This window comes from Bison bison, unplaced genomic scaffold (genome assembly GCF_000754665.1).
Source record: "Bison bison bison isolate TAMUID 2011002044 unplaced genomic scaffold, Bison_UMD1.0 scf7180017864482, whole genome shotgun sequence".
Lineage (NCBI taxonomy): Eukaryota > Metazoa > Chordata > Mammalia > Artiodactyla > Bovidae > Bison > Bison bison.
Genome location: NW_011495042.1, coordinates 1,219,528 through 1,220,106, shown reverse-complemented (window position 1 = coordinate 1,220,106; position 579 = coordinate 1,219,528). Strand labels below are relative to the sequence as shown.

Below are 579 nucleotides of genomic sequence, written 5' to 3'. Positions count from 1 at the left end.
CCTGGGCGTGCTGCTTCACCTCCTCCTGCGCCAGCCCCTGTAGGTGCTTGTTGGCCCCGATACCTGCGTATGTGGCCTGGAAGGTCAGCATCAGCGTCCGGAGCAGCTTCCCCAGGGGATGCAGAGAGTTGCTCAGAGCCTGGGCAGGGGCGATGGCCACAAAGAGATGCTCAGCACCAGGGCAAGACCCTGCTTCTCAGACAGGAGCACCGCGGCCTCTCAGCAAGGCCTGTCCCCTGCAGTCAGCACCCTCCCCTGTGGCCTCACCTTCCTGAGGCACTGCTGCAGGGCCTCAGGCTCCCGGTGCTGCAGCAGCTCCTCCAGGAGGTCCTCCATCCTGCCCGCCTGGTCCTCGGGGCAGGTCCTGGGGCACCACACACAACGTCTCACCCATGCCCGGGCCCGCCCCCTCCAGAAAGCCTTCTTCCCCCTCCCCCACCCACCCAGAGCCCACTGCCCCCAGCCCTGGGTCTGGACACCCCGTGGGCACACACACCCCACACGCCTGGGCCTCACCTCTCACAGCACAGGTACTCCTGCGACTTGCGCAGCTCCCTTGAGCTCTGCACGTGGAAGCCC

The 579-nt window shown here is 67.0% G+C and overlaps 1 protein-coding gene across 1 annotated transcript in view; it reads right to left on the bottom strand.

The window, feature by feature from the left end:
• The window catches only part of ALS2CL (ALS2 C-terminal like), a 20,353-nt gene that overhangs the window by 5,430 nt on the left and 14,344 nt on the right, over positions 1–579 (bottom strand). The window contains exons 18-20 of the mRNA XM_010862380.1: positions 517–579; positions 268–364; positions 2–139 (exon numbers count right to left, since the gene is read on the bottom strand). Coding sequence (XP_010860682.1) covers positions 2–139; positions 268–364; positions 517–579 — 298 coding nt within the window. The remainder of the gene's footprint in view (position 1; positions 140–267; positions 365–516) is intronic.